The sequence below is a fragment of the Periplaneta americana genome, chromosome 7 (assembly GCF_040183065.1).
Source record: "Periplaneta americana isolate PAMFEO1 chromosome 7, P.americana_PAMFEO1_priV1, whole genome shotgun sequence".
NCBI lineage: Eukaryota > Metazoa > Arthropoda > Insecta > Blattodea > Blattidae > Periplaneta > Periplaneta americana.
In genome coordinates, this window is record NC_091123.1 from 19426054 (window position 1) to 19450236 (window position 24183).

Consider the following 24183-nt stretch of genomic DNA (forward strand, 5'->3'; position numbering starts at 1 on the left):
ACGGAAATGAGATTTCTAAGTAGGACAAATTCTCCGCTATATACCACATGGAAGACTATCTTTGGGACGCCCCCTGAAAAGATGGACGGAGACCATAACATACCACTAGGCCTAATATCTGCAAGGACGATGATGATGATACAACATTAATTGTTAAACATTTGTTAAGAAAAATATGCATCTGCTGAATATGTATGATAAGAACTTCTTGTGTTAAATTTTAACGTACCTTGTTAACATGTTTCAATCTTCTTGACCCAAAATAGGTCGAAACCAGTGGCGGTTCCTCGGGGGAGGAAAGGGAGGAACATCCTCCTCACATTTTCTTCTTTTGAAAGTAAATACCAAATAAAATATGTGCCTTGAAATTCAAGGAAGATTCGATAATATTTAAGTTCACAGCTAAAAATAAAACCTCGGTTGATCGAGTTTTAAATTATGCGCGCTCATGTGCTGCTAGAAAACTGTGAGAAAGATGCGAGATTGTTTGTGTGGAGGAAAGTCAATCCATTCCTCCTTTACTGCAGTTAACACACATAGACAACAGCGCACTAGCGGCCAGAGAAAGAAGCAGAGTTTTAAAGCAAGTAAATGAACGGATAGGGAGGAGATCCTCCTCTGAATCAGCGCATGGGCGGGAAATAGAAACCGACTGGTCGTGCAGCAAGCTCGCTACTGCTGCCACCTAACGATGCTGCATTCAACCAGATTAACACACATCTAGAAGGAGGCACAATAAAAACAGTTTTAACGCAACGCTATGAAAGACACCATATAAACTTTTTTTTAAAATTATGAATCAAAAACATTATTCATTGCACATATAGGCTACTATTCATGGTTTGAAACTTTCAATGGTATTTGAAAGTTAAAGTCGGGTTTATAAAAAACAAAGAGGAAGTAGTTCTACTTTAGTATCGCAAATCTTTCACAATATGAAAATGTAGAATGGTTAGCGGGTTGTGAAACTTCAAACAGGGTATTTTGCTGGCCATGCTTATTGTTTGATCATAAATAATGCAATTTTAAATAACGTTATTTCTAGTTGCCTCCTTTCTCCGGCATTTGCAGGGCAGTCATTGAAACAAGGTGATTAATTTTTAAGAAGTTGTGGTGCGAGTACTTTAAATAATATTTAAATGTCATTTTCTTTTAATTTTATGTCATTTTTCCATTAGTTTAAGGGCATTTTAATGATCATTTTAAGTAGATTTTTAGGTCATCAATATCCACTGCCTAGTAATTAAATATAAACAATACTAAATTAAACATTAAAAATGGCAGTTGATGTTGACCCGATATTTCACTTAGGCCTATAATAATTGTGCGAGATAGACTAACTATATATTTTTAACAGAACACCCAAACTCCAGGTTCAGCATATGCCACTGCATTTGTAGTTAATTTTTCTTAGCTAAAAAATATTTAAAATCTAATTTCTCATAAGAAATTAAAAAGAAAAACTTCTACTGTAGACATTTACTTTGAGATAAAGTTTTTGTGTTAATTTTAAGTTACATTTCTTCATACACAGAACAAAATAAGTTAAATGAAAAAGACAGGATGGACATTAGGAACATATTTATAATATAAGTAAAGTTTGCTGTTATTACTAAATTATATTTCTTCAGACATAAGATATTACAGCTACTTCAACAATTTATAATTTATAAAGACATACATACAGTCTATACGATAGCAAAAGGAAGAACAACACAACATAATGCAATTAACTGGATCTGCCACATTGATATTCCCGAATGCAGCATTCTTGACCCAACAAGAATCAGGCAACACTGTTATCATGAAGTCATCTTCTACATTAGGAGTCTTAACATACAGAACACATATTTTGGTCTAGTATAAAAAGTAAGATAATTTTAATAAAGTATGTATATATTTATATGTATAACACAACGGGCGATTATGTGCAGTTTATATATATAGATATCGGTTGCAATTCAGTATTTCAGAGATGAATATCATTTCTACGTTACTTGAAACCTACGAAATATCACTGTTCTTTTGATAAAGGACAGTTCAATTATTCAAGTTCTATGGTTGTTTATGTATTTTTATAACGCTAAGAAGTTATTATTTTATACGAATGTCATTTCATAAGTCATGTCAACTATGTTATATCTTCCGAATAATCGAAAATGTGGTTAGTTCAGTATAAGTTATAGGTTAGAAAACCTGTTTTACACTGACTGGGATGCTACTGCCAGATTACATCTGTGTGCATTGGTGGCTAGTTGACAGCACACGCAAAAATTAGGCCTTGTCTCAAAGCTACATATTCAGCTGAAGTGAACTAGATTGTTGACTAAATAGCCGGATGTGACATCAGAAATTATAGTAGCTAGTAAACGAAAATGCTTGCTTGATTGTTGACTTGTATACTAAACAAACATGGATACCTCATTAACAATTCGGGGTTATGAAATCTGATGATGGTTTGGAAATAAAATGTTAACGTTAACTTGGAACATTCACATTGTTGGTATTTACGTTACATTTTTTTTTTTAATATTGTAATATTTCGGGCCCTTACCTTTTCCACATTTATTTCGATTGTTGATAGCCAAACGTAATTTTCATAGATATCTTTTTAACATCTTTTACAATTCTACATTTTTCTACGTTTCTTTTCTAGTGTCTCAGGAAATTACCATTCAGTTCATAAACCTGAGAATTAAGTTTCTTGACCTGTTTACTGGAAAACTTTTTATAAAATTCTAATTTCCAAAAATTGACAGCTGATAACTCGTAATTAAACTGCATTAGGACACTGTCTTCTTAATTTAGTGCTATACCGTAAGTTCACGGCTTTGAGAAAAATAGTCCATGAAGAAGGCCATGATTCCAGCATACATGTTCAAAGCTCTCTAGTGTGTAGTTTACAAGTCAGCTAGTTGCTAGTTATTAGCAAGTAGTATAGGCACAGTCTAGTATATACAGTCACAAAGCTTGAGTTGTTGAGGTTGCTAGGAACAATAGACTGTACAGGTACTATTTCACATTGTCTGTAATGAGGCGATATTAGCGATCCTAGTGGTTAGCAACTATCTATGGATGCATATTTATTACATATTGAGGCCGTGTCTCAAAGCTCAAGTCCATACTACACACTAGTGACTAGCAACTAGATAACTTGTGAACTACACACTAGGGAGCTTTGGACATGTATGCTTGAAACATGGCTTTCTTCATAGATTATTTTTCTAAAAACCATGACATTACGGTGCAGCACTAAATTAAGAAGGCAGTGTCCTAATGCAGTTTCATTACGAGTTATATGGAAAAGATAAGGGCTTAATATATTACAGTAATGATTAAAACATTCTACAGAAGGTACTAACAATATCAGTGTTCAAAGTTAACGTGTTATTCTAAATTATATTTACATTATTTTACTTCCAAAGCATTTTCAGATTTCATAACCCCATTTGCTGATGAGGTATCCATGTTTGTTTAGTGAACAAGTCAACAATCAAGCAAGCATTTTCATTGACTAGCTACTACGGACTTGATTGCTATGGACTATGTAGCTTTGGATCATGACTTCAGACGTCACATCCGGCTATTTAGTCAACAATCTAGTTCACTTCAGCTGAAAATGTAGCTTTGAGACACGGCCTAAGCTTCGTGACTGTATATACTAGATTGTGGTATAGACTTCAGCTTTGAGACACGGCCTCAGTATGCTAGAGATTGTGCTCCAAGATGGATGTAAGTAAAGTTGAACAGCAGTCATACATGAAAATTGCAGTTCTTTGTGGCAGAAATGCTCGTCAGTGTCAGTTATGAGAAGTAATTGAAGAAGCCGCTGGGTGGGAAGCGGTTTGCAAACAGGGAGGACATCTTAACAGTGTTTCAACGAGAGATGGTACACATAAACGAATCGTACACAGCCGATGGTATTCAAGGCCTGTATCATCGTTGGCAAAGATGTGTGGAAGTCTTGGGGGATTATTTTGAAGGGTGTTAGCTGTGAGTAATGTACTTTGTTTCCTTTTGTGCATAATAAAATAATGATTTCTATTTACTCATCTTTCAATTTCTCTTACCCATTGCCTCCTGTACCCAGACCCAATTTGGTACTAACATTGCGAAGCATATTCCAGCTCAATTCTTGGTCCAATATTATTTCTCCTATACATAAATGATCTCCCATTAAATATAACTGAAGGACTGAAGGGAAAACTGCCTTATTTGCAGATGACACAAACATAATACTGAGTGATAATAAGGAAGAGAACTTGCAAATGAAAATTAATGCAACATCAACGAAACTAGACAAGTGGCTAGCAAATAATAAGCTTAAATTAAATGTAAATAAAACTGTCTATGTATCTTTCAATCAATATCCAACTGACCAGATTCACATAGTTCTTAGTAATACCATAATTAAGGAAGTAGAATGCTCTAAATTTTTAGGTATATGGATAGATTCCAGTCTAACATGGGAAAAGCATATACAACATCTAACTGAGAAGCTGAGTCGCTTATGTTATGCTTTTCGAGTCCTTGCGAAGATATCATCCATGGAACTTTTAATATCAGTCTATTTTGGATATGTTCATTCAATACTATCATATGGCATTATTACTTGGGGATCTTCACCAAAAGTGACACAAGTCCTCAAATTGCAGAAAAGAATACTCAAAATCATTAAAAAAGTTCCTATTCGGACTGTTTCAGAGAACTAAAAATCTTACCTGTACCCTGCATATGTATTTTAGAAACAGTGTGCTTTATTCATCAAAACATAGATTCCTTTAAAACAAATTCAACCTATCATGAGTATAACACCAGAACATCCCAAAACATACATCTGAATTACCACAGGCTTACCAGAAATCTTAACAGCATATCACATAGAGGCAGCAATTTATATAATAAACTTCCACAGAAAATCAAAGAACTTAACATAAGAAAATTAAAAAAAGAGGTAAAGAACATTTTATTAACACATATGCCATTTTGCACAAATGAATATCTAAATTTAAAATTTTAGTATTTAACGTTTCTTGATACTGCCCTTGACCATTTATGTTTCAGGTAACTCAGAGTTGAAGAAAAGACAGGGAAAAGCAAAAAGAGAAGATACTAGATAGAACAGTGGAGACTGAAGATCATATATATATTTTTTTCCTTTTTTCTGCATGTCACGTAATATTAAAGTGTTAAATTTATTTACAATTAAGTCTATTTTTGTATTATATTGTATGTTATGTCATTTTTCTTGTGTACTGACGACGCCATGAATGCTTGTAATTCTATCGGCTAATAAAGATCTAATCTAATCTAATCTAATCTTCAATCGCATGTAGTGAATTTCTATTCCTGCAGCTTTATTGGCTGATATAATATAGTTGCCATGACTTATGAAATGACCCTCTTATTATCAGTATGCTTGTTGGACAAAAATTCTTTGAAAAAGTAGTCTTCAATATTGCATTGAGTACCAGGCTTGTCACTGAATCCAGATCTGGAGGATCCAAGTGTGGCCGAAGATGTTGAATATTATAATGGAAAGTGTAACCAGAATTCCAAAGCCACATTAAGTTTTCTGTGTGTTTTTTTTTAATTTTGTTTCTTTTACTAAAATTAAATTATAAATGAGATGAGACAACAGAAGTTACATGACTTGAAGAAAGAGAAAAACATTTTATGCCATTTTATGTTTGGGATACAACTGTATTCCGTCAGTCTTCAGCATTACAGATAACTGCCTCATTTCACGAATGTTAATTAATTTTTTGTAAATAATTGATTAAATGGCGATCTTACTCGTGTTAATTATGTAAGCATGTGTGGCTTACAGCTGTTTCGGTGTTACTTGACACCATCCTCAGAGCCTAGTAGGCCTAGTAGCCAGAGTAGAACTCTCCATTGTTTATATATATTATTTTAATGTACCGAAGTACATATGATATTTCCATGCAGATATTCTCCTTCCATTACTCTTTCATTGTATGATGACGCAGAATATCTGCATGGAAATATCATATGTACTTCGGTACATTAAAATAATAATATATATGATATGCGTAAATCACTTCGTGATTTAAGACGGCACTTATTCCGTCGGATCCCGGCCAACTAGTCACTCATATCGAGTGCACCTCAGCACATGTGTGGACTTCGGTCCTGCGTTCATAGACATCTATGACGTAGTGCAGAGGGCGGCCACTAGAGGGAACCCAAGAGTTGGAGCTTAATCTGAGACGATTCTAACCGGCGTCGGAGTTGTATCCGGTGTGGCTTAGTGGATAAAGCATCAGCACGTAGAGCTGAAAACCCGGGTTCAAATCCCGGCGCCGGAGAGAATTTTTCTCCGTTCCATTACTCTTTCATCTCCATTGTTTGTTATGTGTAATACTTACAACCCTCTGTCTTTAAACTGTAATTCTCAATTGGATTTCAGTTTAGCAATTGAAAAATTTCATACAATATTAAAAAGCACTGTATTTCCTTAGATATTTAAATTATGAAGAAGTGTATTATAATGTTTTTACTCTAGTTTTTAAATAATTTTGCATCATTATATTGACATTTGGAACTATATTAACTGTAATATTGAATTCTAGCATCTATTACCATTATGTATTTTCTTTCTTTCGTTCGTGTTGTTTGTTTTGTTGTTTTTTTTCTCTCTTATTATGTATTTTGTGTATATATCTATGTAAGCCACCTGTAATTGGAAGCCTGCTTCTGTTGGTAGTGGATTTAAAATAAAAAATAAAATAAAATAAATAATTAACAAGAGTAAGATCGCCATTTAATCAATTATTTATATTCAAGTGTTAAAAGTGGTGTACGAAAGATTCAACATGGATAATTTTTTGTGAATCTGTAAATAGGTAAACTATAATTTCAGGCAGTATATCTGCTTTTTCATTTTGAAATGTTCCACTAACAACAATATATTTTAAGGAAATTCTTTAGTTCAGTGCTGCAAGTTATAACAGCATTTCATAATTTTTCAAAGAAGAACTTTATAGATGTCTGTATTGATATTGCAAGGATGTTTTGTTAGAAAGTAGGAATTCATTCTTAAATTTATCTATTCGGAATAGAAAAAAAGTACTTAAAAGTAATTAATACTCAGGCATACTCAGTCAGTTTGAATATGCAGCCTTAAGATAATTCTACACTAATGGAATTAAAAATAAGCTTATATTAGTGGCACTATTGCTTATTTAAATATGACTTATAGACTAGAATTAAAAATATTTATATTACGAATATTTAAGTAATATTCTACATCCTACTTAGCTGAATAGGAACAAATTTACATTTGGTGTTGAAGATCTTCGTGCAAAGAATCTGTTATCGATTATGATTTTATTATAAAAGTAATTTTAACCTTCGTAATTGACTAATTAAATTGGCAACCGATACCTAACAATTTTTAATTAAAAAAACAAACAGGTGCACGTTTATATTTTTAAATTAGGTGATTTTCTTTCATATATATACATGTGAGATATAGAAGGTAATCCACTATTCATGGAACAGTCGTATATGCTACAAGGAAGATATACATATCACACGACAGGAATTGGACGTATTGGTCAGTATAGAGATGTCTGGTTTAACTAGATCACGTTATGTATCTGTTGCTACAAGGTTCTTTGCTTGTGAAATGCTGCCATGGAGTTAAATATCCAGGATTTTGAACTAAATATGAAAAGTTCTTTTAAACTATGGCAGTTTTTGGTCATAGCACTGTTCTTTCACGTATTACAGATATTAAATATCCTCAAGATTATGTTAATTTCACTAATTTGTAATGAGAGTGTGATAGGTTGAAAAAATTTTGGACCAAACTGTGATCTTGTTGCTAAATATTTGTAATGGTTTGAGAAATCTTATCTGGTCGTTATGAGACGGTATCTTTATAGATAGGGACAGGATTTTTATGTAATTACATGAGTGGCGTATACTGGTTAAAGGGTTTGGGCTACCGCTGACCCTATTATTACACAAAATATATCTAAAAATTACTTTAATTTTAATTACTGTGGTAAAACTAATAATACAAAATTATTACATTATGTTATATTATAAACTTTTTCTTTTGTAATTTCCTTGGGCTACCGCCGGTAGCCCCGGTAGCCCGCAAAATACGCCCCTGAATTACATATTATATTCCTTTCAACCTAACCGTGTATAAATAACAAATCTTTGCGAATCTTGTAATTACTATTAATATATTAAAATTTGATACTACATATTTTTACATATTTACCCCACATTACATAATTATTATGGCTTGGTATTACATAAATCTACATATTTAGGGGTTTTATTAATTTTTACTTCTCTAAAAAGAAAGAAAAAACTTCTGCTGGGGAAGTTTACAATTTGAAATACACAGATTTAAAAAGCCTTTTTACCTACCCAAGAAAGGATATGTTTCGGGACGAAACATAACATTCTTAGTTCCAGGAAGTAATAGAGGCACTCACTCCATACCGCCCACTATAAATAAGAGTGAACAAAAGGCAACTTTTCTTATACAACTAGGACCTTGTATTGTAAAAATCACTCAGAAAGTAGCGTTGCCTTCATGCGGTGGAGTGGGACGAGGACGACGTGATTTGTCTCGAACTATAATTGTTCTGCACATGTCTTAACAAGCCGTTCCCATGCAATTTGCAACCTTACCCACCCTCTTCCTAATCCTTCCATGGAAAACCCGTGTCAAGTCTGACATGAGTCGCAATAAAGTAGCCGACTTTTGAAAAGAAGCTGAAGTAAAGGAACAAACTGGAAATATGTTGAAAGATTAAAATAAATAGCATTTCAGGTTATTGCTTGACCTCTTTACTTTAAATTTAGTAGACCTATATGGAAATGGGATTTTCCGAGCAATTAGAAAGTATGGTTCTCGGCTGGAATAGTCCTACCCTTCTGAATGAGACAGAAATGTCACTTTTCAAACAACAGTTTGTAAATGCCTATAGTTTGAGATTTTAGTGGGTACTTTGTTTCTTACAGAGAGCAGCTAAAATGCATGTGTCCCACATCTCCTCTTATTTTCTCCTAATCCAGTAAAGCGAAACAGTACTTGCAATACTGTTGTGTCATGAAGTGCAAGTGAGTTTATCTATTGTTTTTAACTAACTAAAATCGCCCCTGTATCTTCAAACCTAACGACAAAAATAAAATCATGGATTGCGATGGACGAAGCTTTCACTACATATGGAAAAATAGTAATGTGTCAAATGTGGGGTAAAAAAGTTGGGTGCTCTATGAAATCACAACTGGAGAGTCTTACTATCCTATACCTGCCAGATATTGATATTAAATATTTTCATGATTTTATATATTTTGGTTCATATTCAGCTTATTTTTCTTACATAAATATGTACATATTTCACACCTTGATATTACATAAAAATCCGGTCCCTATTTATAGATTTAGAAGTACTGTACATAATTTTATCGTATTTGTAACATATTTCAATAAATTATTTATGACTAGTATGTATTTATATTGACTCTTTTTAAAAACATTAATTCAAATACACATTGTAATTAGATAAATATCTCAAAATATGATTCCATCTTGAGAAATTTGTATAGAAAATACTTGTAAACATAAATCCAAATTATTTTTCTGCTGCTATGTTGTGAATTACAGTTATGTGTACACACATAAGGTTCTGGTATTTTTACAGGACAAATACGAAACTGTGGTCAGCAACATATACAATTTTTACATGGTATTTCTGTTCTACCAATTATACCACAGCGAATCTTTCTCAGTCTCTTAGTAAATTCTCTGGCCTCTTGCACTGATCTGGTACAGTGTATCGATTGAAATAATGGTCATTCCTAGGTCAGTGCATTGACTACGTGGGTTTCAGAAGCTTAAATGCAGTCCCTTTTGAAGACAAATTTCTAGCCGCCCTAAAATATGCTTCCTGAAATGTTCTTATTAAACATGTAACATAAAAATCATGATGCTATGTAATGCTCTTAATCCAATTACAAAAAATGTCTAAAGTATCGGTATGTATTGCACATTTTCATTCAGAAACATCTGACATTTCAGGAATAATGCATTTCTTAACATTTTAATATTAGAATATAGATTTTTTTTCAATATACAAATGATGAGATTTATCCAAAACTATAAATTAGATTTCTGGCTATTTATGTTACGGTATAATATGTAAAGAGTTTTGAAATTTAGGAATTTATGTTTCAAATAATCTACAACAAGCAATGTAATGAACACTAAATTTAATGTATAATATATTGTTCTGAAAATGCATAGGGGGTTTTTCACTGCCAGATTATTAGGAAAGCAATACAGAAGTCCAAAATTTGTATTTTTATGTAAGTAATTTTGTATTGGATTATTTATTTTGAATTTTTCATTTCAATATTCTTCGTAATCAGAATTTCTTATATCTACTGCTATGCTATACAGTTTTGTGCATTATAATTTATAAATGTATATGTAGCAATCTTAAAAATATTTGCAGCCATACTCTGAAATATATGTCCATTAGCACTTTTGTTTTCATATTTATATCTTGATTTTAACATTTCTTAAAAAAAAAATTAGTAGATTTTTACTTTATACATTTCCTTTCAACACGTTCCTGTGACAATTGTTGTAGGTTTGCAATTGTGTGAAGGGAAATTAGAACTCAACACACGGCTACAAAACTACAAATTTTCTTCTTCTTCTTATAAGTACATTTCTATATATCCTTACAAAGTGCCTAAATTACTTATATTTCTCTTCATTGAATGTCATTCTCATAATAACAATTCTAATGACTTCTAAGAACAATTTCAATCGCTTGTAACTAAAGATGAAATGTGTTTGTGCATATATATCTTATAATCTAATAGAAACAAATTACCACATCTATGTTGAATGCTAAAATTAAAGAAATATTCTCTACCCACTTCGAAACCCTTTTAATTTTGTAGCTACAGATAAAAAAAATGCTATTAATAAAATGAGTTCACTTGCTTACACAGTTCTGGCTTCAAGACGGTTCAATCTTAAATGTAAACATGATGAAAAATCAGTCTTATGAGCTCGGAATAACATCGCCTATTTCAAAGCACTAAATAAAACTACCAGTATTAAAAATGCTTAAATTAATCTGTATTTTCTTATGTACTACCTGTGAAATTATAAATCTGTTAAGAATGCTGGAATGTATTAGCTTACGGTAATGCTGAAAGTTAATTTTCAAAATTATAGAAATTTTCATACTGTTACAGTACTGCTATTATTAAAACTCATGAATGAAATCAAACTGGCATAGCTGTAACATTAAATATAAAAAAGAAACTATTTTACTAGTGTTCAAATTAATTAATTTTGAGAAAGTTGATTATTTTAGATATCTGTGTGCTTCTTAGTATGTAGATTTTTATTATTACTGGTACCAATAGATTTAACACGAGTTTATTAACTAATGTTATTAGCTACAATATCGTACTATAATATTCATAGTTTATTGCACTTTTATTTGGTTGGAAGGCTTGAATAAAGTGTAGTTGACTTCAACAGTTTAAGTTTTCTTTAAGTACTAGCTTAAAATATGTATTACACTCTAATGTTTGCAAAACATAGAGAAGAATGCCTCTATTACTATGAAATAAATAAAAAGAATGTTATTATGTTACAATATTTAAACTTCAGTTTTCTTTCTTATAATTCACATTTGTAATCATACCGGTATTCGTTGCTTTGGCCACCTAACCTCAAAACACTCAAAGTACCGGTAATTAAGGTACATTAGGTAAGTTTCAAAACGTCAGTATTGACACAGAAACATCAAAACAATCGAACATGGGATTGCAATAGTCATTATTTGCTCTACGTGGAAAGAGTAGGCCAAAATTATTAACATAGAGGTTTATTATGTAAGTCACATTCATAAAGTGCATACCGGTACCGTAATGATCTGTAAGTCATAGTCAACACTGATCTAAGTTAGAAATGTGAGCAATGGAAGATGAAAGGGGTTCAGCTCCCACACTCAAAAATTAGTCAAGAGCTGCATTCGATCCATATCACATTATTGTAATTTCAGTGACAACTTTGGTAAAGCTGCCGTTCTTTTCCTCAAAGAAGGCAAAGCTTTTCTGATGTTACTTGCAAAGGGGTTGTCTGTTTTCATTTATAAGTTTGAAAACAAAAAAAATGTAGTAATTCAATGTAATTATACATTTGCAATATCAAAAATTTTGTTTCGAAAAAGAATTTTAGTATTGGCAGTACAAGTTACCATATTTAGAAGTTGAATTATATGATAGTATACAAAACAGTAAAAAATAGTGAAAAATAGATTAAAGAAATGTATACTATTGTACAGTAAACAGTGCACACTCTGTCTTGTAATGACTACAAGTAGATAGATGAATTTATTGGGTAATATTATACATATACGGTACAGATGTTATATTATCATAATTTTCTCTAAAATCCAATGCACGGGTCTTCTGACTGTACCTGCTAGAGATGGAAAAAATTATTCAGAATGACGTGAAGATAATACCCTATCAGACACGTAATAAAATAGAAACTGGCCCACGTAAAAACTAATAGGCCTATAATAAAGAGACTCAAATGAGTAACTTTTCTCAAAAACTTACTGGAAATGAATATTAATGAGCATGAAGAGGAGGAGGATGATGATGATGATGATGATGAAGATGGCGAGTGGCGGTAAAGATGCTTATGATGAAAATAATTATATAGTTATCATTATTATTACTATGGTAATGAGTACAAATTCATGATCATCATTATTGTAATACTCATAATAAGCATATCATGTTTAACTTTCAAATACTGAGGTCCAAAGTTTTTTTCTGCCCTCATTCTTGTGAAGATTTCAAACCAAACCTAGACATTGACATGCAAAGAGACTCCTTCGTGACAAAAACCTTGTCAAATAAATATTAGTACAGTTAAAAAAAAGCTAAGATAGAAATGTATGCACCAGTACCAAAGTGATTAGAACAACCAATATGCTAAAAATATGTATCAATCAATCTTCTTAATGTATCCAGCTGTTTGCTGACAACATAAAGTCCACTATAGTCTATTCAGTTTTTGTTTTTCACGAGAAATGAGGGGCATTTTGATCGGTGTTCATTATAGACGCCTGTTGCTAGTAGCCAGAGTTGGGGTGTAGTCAGTATATACTGCAGGGCTGTGTCTTCTGCAACTGGTACTGATGATTTTAATTTACTTCTTTTGTGGTTTATGGATGGACAGTATAGAAGAATGTGTTCCAGATCTTCATCATGATTATTACACCACAGACAAGTAGGATTATCAGAAATGTGAAATCGGTGTAGGTACAATTGTGTGACAATGTGACCTGTTCTGACTCTTGTTAAAAATGTTTGAACATGTCTGGGCAAGTTTTTGTACATTTCCAGGTCATTTGGTTTCTTTTGTACAGACTGTAAAATTTTTCCTTTGTCAGAGGAGACCCAATTGTTGATCCATAGGTTTATAAAATGAGACTTCACTGAAGCAAAAGCATTGGATAGGGATATCACTTGAAGAGGTCGTGGTTGCAAATATGTTGCCTGTTTTGCAATATTATCGACTTTCTCGTTTCCAGGTACACCACAATGACTAGGTATCCATTGAAATGTTATTTCCTTTTGGAGTTCTTTTCGTTTACTTAGTTGTTTCTGAATTGGAATAATTCTATGTGTGTATAGGTTTGGTACTGTACATATTTAATTATACTAAATATAGCCCCTTTGGAGTCGGTAAGTATGCAAATAGATTTTTCACAAATTTGAGTAACACACTGAAGAGCAGCATCAACAGCTAGCAATTCAGTGTCAATAAAAATATGTATGCGGTAATATAAATGAGTGCTAAAACAAGGTGACCATTTTTTCCAAATTCAAAATCAGGACATTAAAAAAAAAGTGTAAGTAAAACAACATGATTTTAAAGAAAAAGCTGCAAAAGTACTCACTCTACAATCTTCATTTCTATTTTGTTTTCTACACTTTTTTGAAAAGTGGATTGATTTTAATAATACTTCGTTTTCCTGGATATTCTTATAAAATTCCATGAAAGATTGGTTAAAATTATATTTAGTAATCAACATAAATTTCAAAGTTTCAACACTGTAATTGAGTTTTATCACTGAACCATGTATTATTCACCAAAGAAAACACACGTTCAGCCAGAGCATTAGTTCCTGGCAAACAGAGACAATATTCTACCAATTTGTGAATATTTTTGTAGGAAACGTCATTTTCATTTCATTTCATTTACTGTACCGGTATTCCATAGATCTTACATGAAACTATAAGATGTAGAACCAGCGAATAGGGATTATAAAGAATGGACACTTCGCGTCGGTACCTTTGATGTAGCCGGACTGATTTCAATGACCTTCAAGCCAGCTAAAGCGTGAGATTCTGCTTTCTCCCTAGAGTTTGCGCTGACATCACACCAGCTAGCAGTCGACATAGCGGAAATATAACACATATAGTTAATACATCTAGGTACATTATGTATTCAAATAAAATAAATTGGGTCCATAAAATAATAAATCCGTCATTAACTGTAATGTCTAGACTCTAGAGTTCCTTTATAATGAGAGTTGAGACATTGACCCCAACAACAATTAAAATATGTAATGATTTGATAGCGCTGAAAATGGAAAAACAAAACTCTTACGAGAAGTAAAACCATATACCTATATTATATTATATACAAATATTAAACGAATTCCATACTTAATTTTATAATGTATTATATTATTTTATAATATAATTTATGATATCTGAAATATAAAATATTATTATTACAACTAGTTTGTCATTGAGAAATAAGGAAAAGCTGTTCACTTGAATTAATTTGAAGCAAAGCCTTACTGGATTATGCAATAAGGTAGGCGATGTTTGGATCCTATGTCTCAACTCTATTCTCAATTATTATCTTAGCGTATGCTCGATTACACTAACCTCTAGCGCTTGAAAGTGGAACTATACGCTGGCGCACAGAGAAACAAAACACAGGAAAATTCGCTCAGTGTCCATTCTTTATAATCCCTATTCGCTGGTAGAACAAGTAAAGATTTTACACGATTACCATTTTTTTGGCGAGATGAATTGAGGTGAGGTTTTGAATATTTCAGTCTATCTGTTCGACACTGATACGGAATTTTTTCTCCAGTGAGTAATTTTTCCATCTGTTGTGTACTGCAGGGAAAAGTGGGCTCAACAAACAGTTCATCTTGTTCTAATTCGATTTCAGAAAAATGCTGAAGAATGTAATCACTGCAAACTTGAATGTTGTCACGGGTGGGTTTAATGTTTAATAAAACCCAATTGAATATTTCGGTATGCCTTCCCATTCCTCTAGCTATCGAATAAATGTGACATAGAATTCTACCATAACAAAATTCAGGTTGGATAACAGCTTTATAGCATCTTAATTTAGTTCTTCTGGGTTGGAACGAGTAGTGAAGTGCATTCCATAACCTCTCCTACTCAAAATCCCATCTTCATGTTCCTGTGCTGCAATCTGTTTTCAACAAACAAGGCTCTGGGGATCGAGTCACAGCGGTATAATTGTTCCATCAAAAATGGAGGAAATGTCATTTCAGCATGTTGACTGCCATGGCATACATGAGTGTCCCCTAAGTGGTAAAAAGGGGATATGGTCGGTGGAGTTCTCTGACAATCCTCACGACTAGGTGATATGGACCCGCTAACCAATAGCAGGTGTGGTCCTCCAAATAGTTTGGGGGTTGCGTGTAGGTGATATAACCGCCATAACATAAAAATATGGTGCCTACGTTAAAAAAGTTACAATTTTTGCTACATCACTCTCCTTATTGAAGAGCAAGAGAGTTAATGGCTTTATTGCCAAGAACTCAGTTTTACTTGACAAGAACAATTTAGTTGTACATCTTGATTACACAACTTTTAACACTATATCACTTCGGAATATGTATTATATGTCTTCCTCGTGTTAAATTCTATCATACTTGGTTAACATGTTTCGGCCTGTTACTGGCTTTCTTCAGAACTGGTTGTTGCTGGTCTTGGTGTCTTTTGTTTTGTTTCCTGTGAGGGTGTGTTTGTGTTGTGTACTGTGGAGTTAAAGTGTGTGTGTGCTCTGAAATTGAGTTGTGTGTTGAGAATTTCATTTGGATGTGTTTTTGTGTATCTGTATATTTCGTATTGTTCTAGTGTGTTTAGTTTCTGGCTTTTTGGTTGGATGTGTAGAATTTACATGTCTGTGTTGATGTCTCTGTATATGTGGTTAGCATTTGTGATGTGTTCTGCATATGTGGAAGTGTTTTGTAATTTTGTTATGGCTGTGATGTGTTCTTTGTAAAGTGTTTGAAATGATCTGCCTGTCTGTCCTAGGAAGAAGTTGTTGCAGGTGTTACATTTGAGTTTGTATACGCCTGTGTAGTTGTATTTGTTTGTTTGTGTGTTGAGATGTTTTTGTAGAGTATTATTTGTTCTGTATGCGATGTTGTAATTTGAGGGGCTTAGAACAAAAAGCAGGTAAGTGACGGAAACCTAGTTTTGAGAAAATTACAGTTAAAGTTCTACATGCAATGGAATATTATACACCAGTTTGGTGAAATGATGCCCATATAGCAGCACTGTACAGTGTGATCACTTTCCTGATTTTATCTCAAACAAATATCCTTTTGAGCTATCACAACACGCACTTAACTCATTTTTTTTTAATAATGTCACTTACCTGCTTTTTGTTCTAAGCCCCTCATTTAATTTCTTGAATGAGGTTGCAATCTTGTGTGTGTTTTTGTTTTCGTATGTTAGTGTGATTTATTTTTTGTGTTCTTGTGTTTGTGTTGTATTCTTATGTTTTTTGTGATAATGTTTTGTCTTTCGTATTATGTTGTCTATTACGTTATAAAACAGTTATATTACCGGTTCTTCTGTATGGTTGTGAAACTTGGACTCTCACTCTGAGAGAGGAACATAGGTTAAGGGTGTTTGAGAATAAGGTGCTTAGGAAAATATTTGGGCTAAGCGGGATGAAGTTACAGGAGAATGGAGAAAGTTACACAACGCAGAACTGCACGCATTGTATTCTTCACCTGACATAATTAGGAACATTAAATCCAGACGTTTGAGATGGGCAGGGCATGTAGCACGTATGGGCGAATCCAGAAATGCATATAGAGTGTTAGTTGGGAGACCGGAGGGAAAAAGACCTTTAGGGAGGCCGAGATGTAGATGGGAGGATAATATTAAAATGGATTTGAGGGAGGTGGGATATGATGATAGAGACTGGATTAATCTTGCACAGGATAGGGACCGATGGCGGGCTTATGTGAGGGCGGCAATGGACCTTCAGGTTCCTTAAAAGCCATTTGTAAGTAAGTAAGTATTACGTTGGGGTTGTATCCATTTTCTTGTGCTATGTATTTGATTGTGTCTAGCTCTTCTTTGTAATCATGTTGGTTCATTGTTAGATAGAGTTTAACACGAGAAAGATATATAATACATATTCCGAATTTAGTTGTTTTAGACAAAATTTTGGAAATGAAAATTGATTAAGTGCTAAGAAGCATTTATTGGTATTCGATATTCTTTCTGAATTTCATATTCAATTTAATTTTAATTTGTAATTTTACAGCCAAGATAACACAATTCTGACACTTGTTCAAATTCAGAATTACCAATTTAATTTTTAGTGTTAAAATACAATCATTTCTAGTAATTTTCATTAATTTTTGTTTTTCCAGTTTCAACTTAACATACTGGTACTTAGTGGCGGCTCCTGCATATTTCTTAAGAGGAGGAAAGAAGTTAACAGCACGAAATGACAGCTTCTTGAATGAAACATGCTACAAATTAGCCTACAAGCATACATGTAAGACCAGGTTGTGTTGGGGTTGGCCTTCCCTTCTATTCTTGTAAACTGAGTTTCCTAAATTTTCCAAAATATATTACGTTTTCACTTCCATTCATTGTTTAATAATTGCACAAATAACAATTACAAGGAAATTCACAACCTCGCAGCATTTCTCGCGCACACTACAGAATCACACGTGTTGGAAGAGACTATAGCTACTAACACATAACCGAAACCATTTTACGGAAATGGGAATGGGAAATAATCTGTTAGGAAAGCGAGAACACTGCACCCACCCACGTGGTCTGTGTTGCCACATGTACATTTTACAAGTTAAGTATCACATGCTTTTGAAGAATGTCAGTTCTTGTAAAGTCATACTACAATTATTGTTCAAAGCTGCCGGTGGACGATTAATTTTTTATGTTAAAAATGATGTAGTTTGGAGTACCTACTTTCAATTTCAAATATATTTGTACAAAACTGACAACTTGGCTGTTGCCCTATCTAGTACACAATGAATGGAAGTGAATTTCGGGGGGCCAAAAAGATCTGCGTAACTACTGTACAACTACTTCCTCTTTTATATATTATTTTAATGTACCGAAATACATATGATATTTCCATGCAGATATTCTGCGTCATCATACGATGAAAGAGTAATGGAATGGAGAAAAATTCTCTCCGGCGCCAGGATTTGAACCCGGGTTTTCAGCTCTACGTGCTGATGTGTGGACTTCGGTCCTGCGTTCATAGACATCTATGACGTAGTGCAGAGGGCGGCCACTAGAGGGAACCCAAGAGTTGGAGCTTAATCTGAGACGATTCTAACCGGCGTCAGAGTTGTATCCGGTGTGGCTTAGTGGATAACGCATCAGCACGTAGAGCTGAAAACCCGGGTTCAAATCCCGGCGCCGGAGAGAATTTTTCTCCGTTCCATTACTCTTTCATCGTACTTCCTCTTTGTTTTATATAAACCCGACTTTAACTTTCAAATATCCTTGAAAGTTTCAAACAGTGAATAGTAGCCTACATAAAGTGAAATGAATAATACTTTTGATTTATAATTAAAACAAAGTTTATATGGTGTCTTTCACAGTGTTGCGTTAAAACTGTTTTTATTGTTCCTCCTCCTAGATGTGTTATAGTCTGGTTGAATGCAAGATCGTTAGATGGCAGCAGTAGCGAGCTTGCTGCACGACCAGTTGGTTTCCATTTCCCGCCCATAACTGATTCAGAGGAGGATCTCCTCCCTATCCGTTCATTTACTTGCTTTAAAACTCTGCTTCTTTCTCTGGCAGCTAGTGTGCTGTTGTCTATGTTTGTTAACTGCAGTAAAGGAGGAAAGTTTTCTAGCAGCATATGAGGGCACGTCGTTTAAAACTCGATCAACCGAGGCTTGCTTATAGCTGTGAACATAAAAATTATCGAATCTTCCTCGAATTTCAAGGCACATATTTTATTTGGCATTTACTTTCAAAAGAAGAAAAATGTGAGGAGGACGTTCCTCCCTTCCCTCCCCCGAGGAACCGCCACTGCTGGTACTGCATCAGTTTCAGATACTAGGACCCTATACACAGTTCTCTAGTATAATTCTCGTTTCTTCCTATCAAACCACATCATACGAGTTCGATTAGTATTAAATTATATCAATGGAAGAATACCTAATTATAGTAAAATTCAGAATAATGGAAATTTTACTTGAAGCAAGTAAAGCGATCGGTTTGGAAGTAAATCCCGAAAAGACAAAGTATATGATTATGTCTCGTGAACAGAATATTCTACGAAATGGAAATATAAAAATTGGAGATTTATCCTTCGAAGAGGTGGAAAAATTCAAATATCTTGGAGCAACAGTAACAAATATAAATGACACTCGGGAGGAAATTAAACGCAGAATAAATATGGGAAATGCGTGTTATTATTCGGTTGAGAAGCTCTTATCATCCAGTCTGCTGTCCAAAAATCTGAAAGTTAGAATTTATAAAACAGTTATATTACCGGTTCTTCTGTATGGTTGTGAAACTTGGACTCTCACACTGAGAGAGGAACATAGGTTAAGGGTGTTTGAGAATAAGGTGCTTAGGAAAATATTTGGGGCTAAGCGGGATGAAGTTACAGGAGAATGGAGAAAGTTACACAACACAGAACTGCACGCATTGTATGCTTCACCTGACATAATTAGGAACTTAAAATCCAGACGTTTGAGATGGGCGGGGCATGTAGCACGTATGGGCGAATCCAGAAATGCATATAGAGTGTTAGTTGGGAGACCGGAGGGAAAAAGACCTTTAGGGAGGCCGAGACGTAGATGGGAGGATAATATTAAAATGAATTTGAGGGAGGTGGGGTGTGATGATAGAGACTGGATTAATCTTGCACAGGATAGGGACCGATGGCAGGCTTATGTGAGGGCGGCAATGAACCTTCGGGTTCCTTAAAAGCCATTTGTAAGTAAGTAAGTAAGTAAGTAAGTAAGTTCAGAATAATAAGTCATGAATTCATGTAATAGTATATAATACCATTAATTCAAAATTCTCAAGCAAGATCGTGTTTAATTGACAATAAGTAAGATATTGAGCCCTGTTTATATTACACGCTAGCTTTAATTAATTAAATTTTTTTTTCCAGAACAGAAGCCAGGCTGTGTAAGCTTGTTTGTAATTCAAGAATTTCCCTCAACTCAGATCGAATCTATGAGAACATGGCAGGCAGCTAGAAGGGACATAATTCTGCTACAGTACGTCATAACCCAGTTTAATTCAACTTCTCTGACTTGAGGTCTATCTCAAGTTGAGCTCCTACCTTAGCAGTCTTGGTTTTATAGTGCGACAATCATCAGAATCTTATTTCTTTTAAGAAAATAAATAATCTAAACCGGGCCTATGCGCCCCCTGTCGAGCAAGTCCCGTAGAGTTGAATCAGCAGAGCTGTAGCTTGGAATGATGCGGCTGAGCTGATCGCCTGACTTCATATCGGCTCGTCGTCACTATGACCGTTGGCAATACCATTGTGGTTGTTGGCATCAGACGCAAGTTTGGCCCAATGTGCCATGTTATCCAGAGCTCCGTCTGTCATTACGCTTAATTTCGGATTCATCTGGCCAAGAGACTGGAAACACAAGACATAGAAGATTATTATAATTATGCAGTATTTTTATTTTACACCTTCCAACATTGAAAATGTACACGTTTTGTAAATTTTGTTCTTCTATATCTTTAAGGGGTTAGGTACAGCACAGTAGTAAAATTTTTGGAAATATTCAAAATTTCTTCCCTCCATTACTGTATCTTGTACAATAATGAAAATTGGTTTGTGTAAGACACTGTCCTTCTGCTGTATGAAAAAATATTTTTAATATTTCAAAAAAATTATTTATATATATATTTTTTTTTTCCAAATTCAAAATGATTGCAGTTCACTGTGCAGCAGAGGCGTATACTGGTTAAAGGGTTTGGGCTACCGCTGACCCTATTATTACACAAAATATATCTAACAATTACTTTAATTTTAATTACTATGGTAAAACTAATAATACAAAATTATTACATTATGTTATATTATAAACTTTTTCTTTTGTAATTTCCTTGGGCTACCACCGGTAGCCCCGGTAGCCCGCAAAATACGCCCCTGCTGTCCAGTGATGAAGAATTTCCCTCATAACTCATAAACTTGTTAAATTTTTCATGTTTGCTCTCTTTTATTTTATTGCTAAAACTCATGTTTACAATATCATAATTGCTAACTACATTCCTTAATAAATAATATATTTTTTTATTTTGTGTTAGAAGAAAATACTGATATTTGATCATTTTGTTAATAATAAAATTGAATTAAATATTTCAGTTAAGGAAATGTGTAGAACAAGTAAAAGCTGTATTAATTTATTACTTTAGCGATTAAACTCCGTTTACATTTTTAATTTATATAGTTTAATAATACCAAAACACTGCATTTTCACTGTAGAGATAAAGAAAACTTTTATAAATAATACTTAAAGATTCTATAAATCTCATTAACATGTTCAATGTCAGGCTCTATAATATAAGCTATTCAAGTCTAAATAATTAATATAACTATTACTACAACAATCCACATTGCAAAAAATATAAGAAAGAATTTTAAATTATTATATTGTCATCACTGATTAACTTTACTTAAAATAAATTTATTTTTATCAGACAATCTATCAAAGATAGAGAAATGATTTTGCATTATATTCTAGATATGACGTGGATAAATACACACAAAAATTTCATCACAGAATGTTGGATAGTGTTTGAGTTATGAGGAAAATGCTTCATCACTGCATAGTGAACTGCCACCATTTTGAATTTTGAAAAAAAAAAAAAAAACATAAATAATTTTTTTTAATCGTAAATATATTTTTTTCATATAGCAGAAAGACAGTGTTTTACATATACTAATTTTCATTGTTGTACAAGATACAGTAAAGGAGGAAAAAAAATGTTGAATATTTCCAAAATTTTACTGCTGTAAGCTGTACCTAACCCCTTTAGCCCTATTTTGATTAATCCTTACTTTTATGGACCGTATGCTAGACTACTCCCTATTTTCACCCTTCTCTATTTATCTTATCTTCAAGCCAATTCCTCCATTGCTTTGTCTACCTTTCAGCTCAGGCAAGACCTGCGTTAAGAGAAGGTCACGTTGGTTATCTCAATATTTTCTCAAGTGATATTCAGTTTAGTTTGTTTGAAACGATCTCACAGACGTACTACAGTGCGTGTATTTCACATACATGTTTTCGTTATTTCTTTCAATTTTTCGGAATGTTGTGTGGTATCGTACTGTCATCTCTACATATAAACCAGGCGGAGAAAAGCAGAACCTTCTAGGCAATGTGGTTACCACGTTTGAAGAAAAAAAACAAATATCCATGCTCTCGATGTGAGTTCCTATTTGCTCGAAGTTCTCCAGGAAAGGAAGAAAAGCTAGAGAGGTGGTGCCTGGAAAAGAGTGAGAGAGTGCGGGGGCGAGGTAGGCAGGGAGACAGACGGAGTTATAATTTTGTTTAGTAGATGGCGCTTTCAGTTCCACTTTTGTCCGCTAGGTGTCACCTCACCCAAACCTCTACTTCCACTCTTTCCCGCTAGAGTGTCTGGTGAACTAGTAGGGAAAAAGTGGAGGGGATAGTGGGCGGAGCTTCTATGATCTGTTCTTTAAGATTTTCCCTGTTGACTTTTATGAATGAAATTCAGTCTCAAGGCTATGTATTCATATCAGCTTTTAAAATGTACAAATCTCGTTAAAATTTCACCAACTTTATCAGGATTTCTCACAACTATCTACTGTACTTTGTCCAAAGTACCCTGAGTACCCACTGAACAAAAAATATTTGTCACTGCAAGCTGGATCATAAGATGTGTCACTGCAAGTTGGATCATAAAAGTTGTCACAGCTACCTGGATCGTAAGGTTTTCCTATCTGATTACCATAGCTTAACCTATTGTAAAATTTTTTATTTAAACCGGCAACTGACTTGAGCCAAGCATTGTAACGTAAAACGAGCATTCCCTAGTCAGTGTAGGAAAACGAGCGTGGAGCGGAGCTGCTCAATGCGAGCATGAGTGCTCCACTCAGTTGTCGTTTTTTTCGCGAATCCCTTTGAATGTTACAGTGAGCAGTGCGGTGAGCACACCTTGCATCACACAGTGGGTCAGAACGCAAATCTAGTTGGACAAATTAATAACTTCTCTTCTGTGTAACAGATTTGTATTAAACTTTGTAAAAGAGTTACAGGTAGCATATATATTTTAAGTACAAACTCTGATTAAGTTTCTACAAGGGGTGAATTTAAATAAAATAAATAACTTCTCTCCTGCATAAGAGATTTGTATTAAACTTTGTACAGGAGTTACAGGTAGCATACATTTTTTGTATGCAAATTCTGACTATGTTTCTATAGGAGGAACTACTCCTTTATAGGGATGTATTTAGATAAAATTAACAACCTCTCTCCTATATAACAGATTTGTATTAAACTTTGTACAGGGGTTACAGGTAGCATATGCTTTTTGTGTACAAACTCTGATTACGTTTCTGTAAGAGAAACTACTCGTTTATGAGAGTGGTTTTCGAGAAAATTAATAAATTGTCTTCTATATAACAGATTTTTATAAAACTGAACATAGTGTCTTCTTTTGCAACACTTGGCTCAATTACATCAAGCAAGTACTCGAAATATGTAGAACGTATTCTAATGAATTTTTATATTGACTACTGATTTCTTGATTTTTCAAAATCTTCCGTAAGTTCGATGCACCATTAACACTTCTGTCTCT

The 24183-nt window shown here is 33.7% G+C and overlaps 1 protein-coding gene across 1 annotated transcript in view; it reads right to left on the minus strand.

Moving 5' to 3' along the window:
• Nucleotides 1–1599: 1599 nt before the first annotated feature.
• The window catches only part of LOC138702947 (dual 3',5'-cyclic-AMP and -GMP phosphodiesterase 11A-like), a 434576-nt gene continuing 411992 nt past the window's right edge, over nt 1600–24183 (minus strand). Inside the window, exon 19 of the mRNA XM_069830369.1 lies at nt 1600–20989. Coding sequence (XP_069686470.1) covers nt 20849–20989 — 141 coding nt within the window. The 3' untranslated portion in view covers nt 1600–20848. The remainder of the gene's footprint in view (nt 20990–24183) is intronic.